This window comes from Protobothrops mucrosquamatus, unplaced genomic scaffold, assembly GCF_001527695.2.
Source record: "Protobothrops mucrosquamatus isolate PMUCROS unplaced genomic scaffold, P.Mucros_1.0 scaffold4463, whole genome shotgun sequence".
Lineage (NCBI taxonomy): Eukaryota > Metazoa > Chordata > Lepidosauria > Squamata > Viperidae > Protobothrops > Protobothrops mucrosquamatus.
This window is the reverse complement of record NW_015390372.1, coordinates 77,764-78,970: the sequence shown is the minus strand read 5'-3', so window position 1 is coordinate 78,970 and position 1,207 is coordinate 77,764. Positions and strand designations below refer to the sequence as shown.

The window sequence follows — 1,207 nt, the reverse complement described above, 5'->3', positions numbered from 1 at the left end:
GAAGGGGCCATAGTTCCCCCATGCTGGCTGAGGAATTCTGGGAGTTGAAGTCCGCGAGTCAGGAAGGGGCCATAGTTCCCCCATGCTGGCTGAGGAATTCTGGGAGTTGAAGTCCACCAGTCATAAAAGAGCCAAGGTTGCCTACCCCTGGACTATGGGGTCACTGCAGCAGTCACTAAGTGTGAAAAACGGTCCCGGGTCCCTTTTTTCAGCCCCCTTGTAACGTCGGTCACTAAACGAACTGTGGGAAGTGGAGGTGTGTCTGCACAACTCCGAGACTTCCCACCTGGCGGGTCCGAAGGCTGCACACGTGCGCGTTGCGATCGCTGAAAAACGCAACCCGCGTTTTGTCGGTGGGGAGCGCTTCTACTTCGCTCTTCCTTTCCCTTCCCGGACCCCCTCTAGGGAATCCCCCTTATCGATCGGGGGGACCAAGATCAAAAAGAATCTGACTGTGCCCCGCATGACGGAGAAGGATTTGAAACGCAACTTCACCTGCTTCGCCCAGAACAACCGGGGCATCGTGCACGCCCAGGCGGACGTGAGGATGAAACGTAAGGAAATTCGCCCCCACGCCCCAAAAAAAGCAGCCCCTGGTTTTTCTGGAAATCTGGAAGAAGGATTTGGGGGGGGGGGCTTTATTTATTATTTTTAAGAAAATTTTATTGATTTTCTAGTTTTACATTTGAATAGTTGAAAAGCAACGTGGCGGCTGAGTTGGTCCATAATTCGACAACGTACACATTTCTTTAGTACAGATCACAAACTATTTATTACATTAGATCAGGAGAGGTTCTTTTATGACTCGTGGACTTCAATTCCCAGAATTCCTGAGCCAGCTAAGCTGGCTCAGGAATTCTGGGAGTTGAAGTCCACGAGTCATAAAAGAGCCAAGGTTGACTACCCCTGCGTTAGATATTTCCTCTCTCTTTTCCCCCTTGGTATTTACCGTCTCACATTTAAATGGATGCAGTTCTTATTTATATCGATTAAATAAAAATAACTTCCTTACACTTCTCAGTAATTTTTAGTTTATACATATCCTAGTTATTTTAACGTTCAGTTTTTTTAGACAATCAATGTCCTGGTTAGTTTTTCCATATAAGGAACGGTTGCTGGAATTGGGCATGTCTAGTTTAATGAAGAGAAGGACGAGGGGGGACAGGATAGCAGTCTTCCAGTATCTCAGGGGCTGCCCCAAAGAAGA

The 1,207-nt window shown here is 47.4% G+C and overlaps 1 protein-coding gene across 1 annotated transcript in view; it reads left to right on the top strand.

Moving 5' to 3' along the window:
• Positions 1-1,207, top strand: part of IL1RAP (interleukin 1 receptor accessory protein) — a gene marked incomplete at its 5' end in the record, with an annotated part of 49,910 nt that overhangs the window by 22,851 nt on the left and 25,852 nt on the right. Inside the window, one exon of the mRNA XM_015828403.1 lies at positions 406-554. Coding sequence (XP_015683889.1) covers positions 406-554 — 149 coding nt within the window. The remainder of the gene's footprint in view (positions 1-405; positions 555-1,207) is intronic.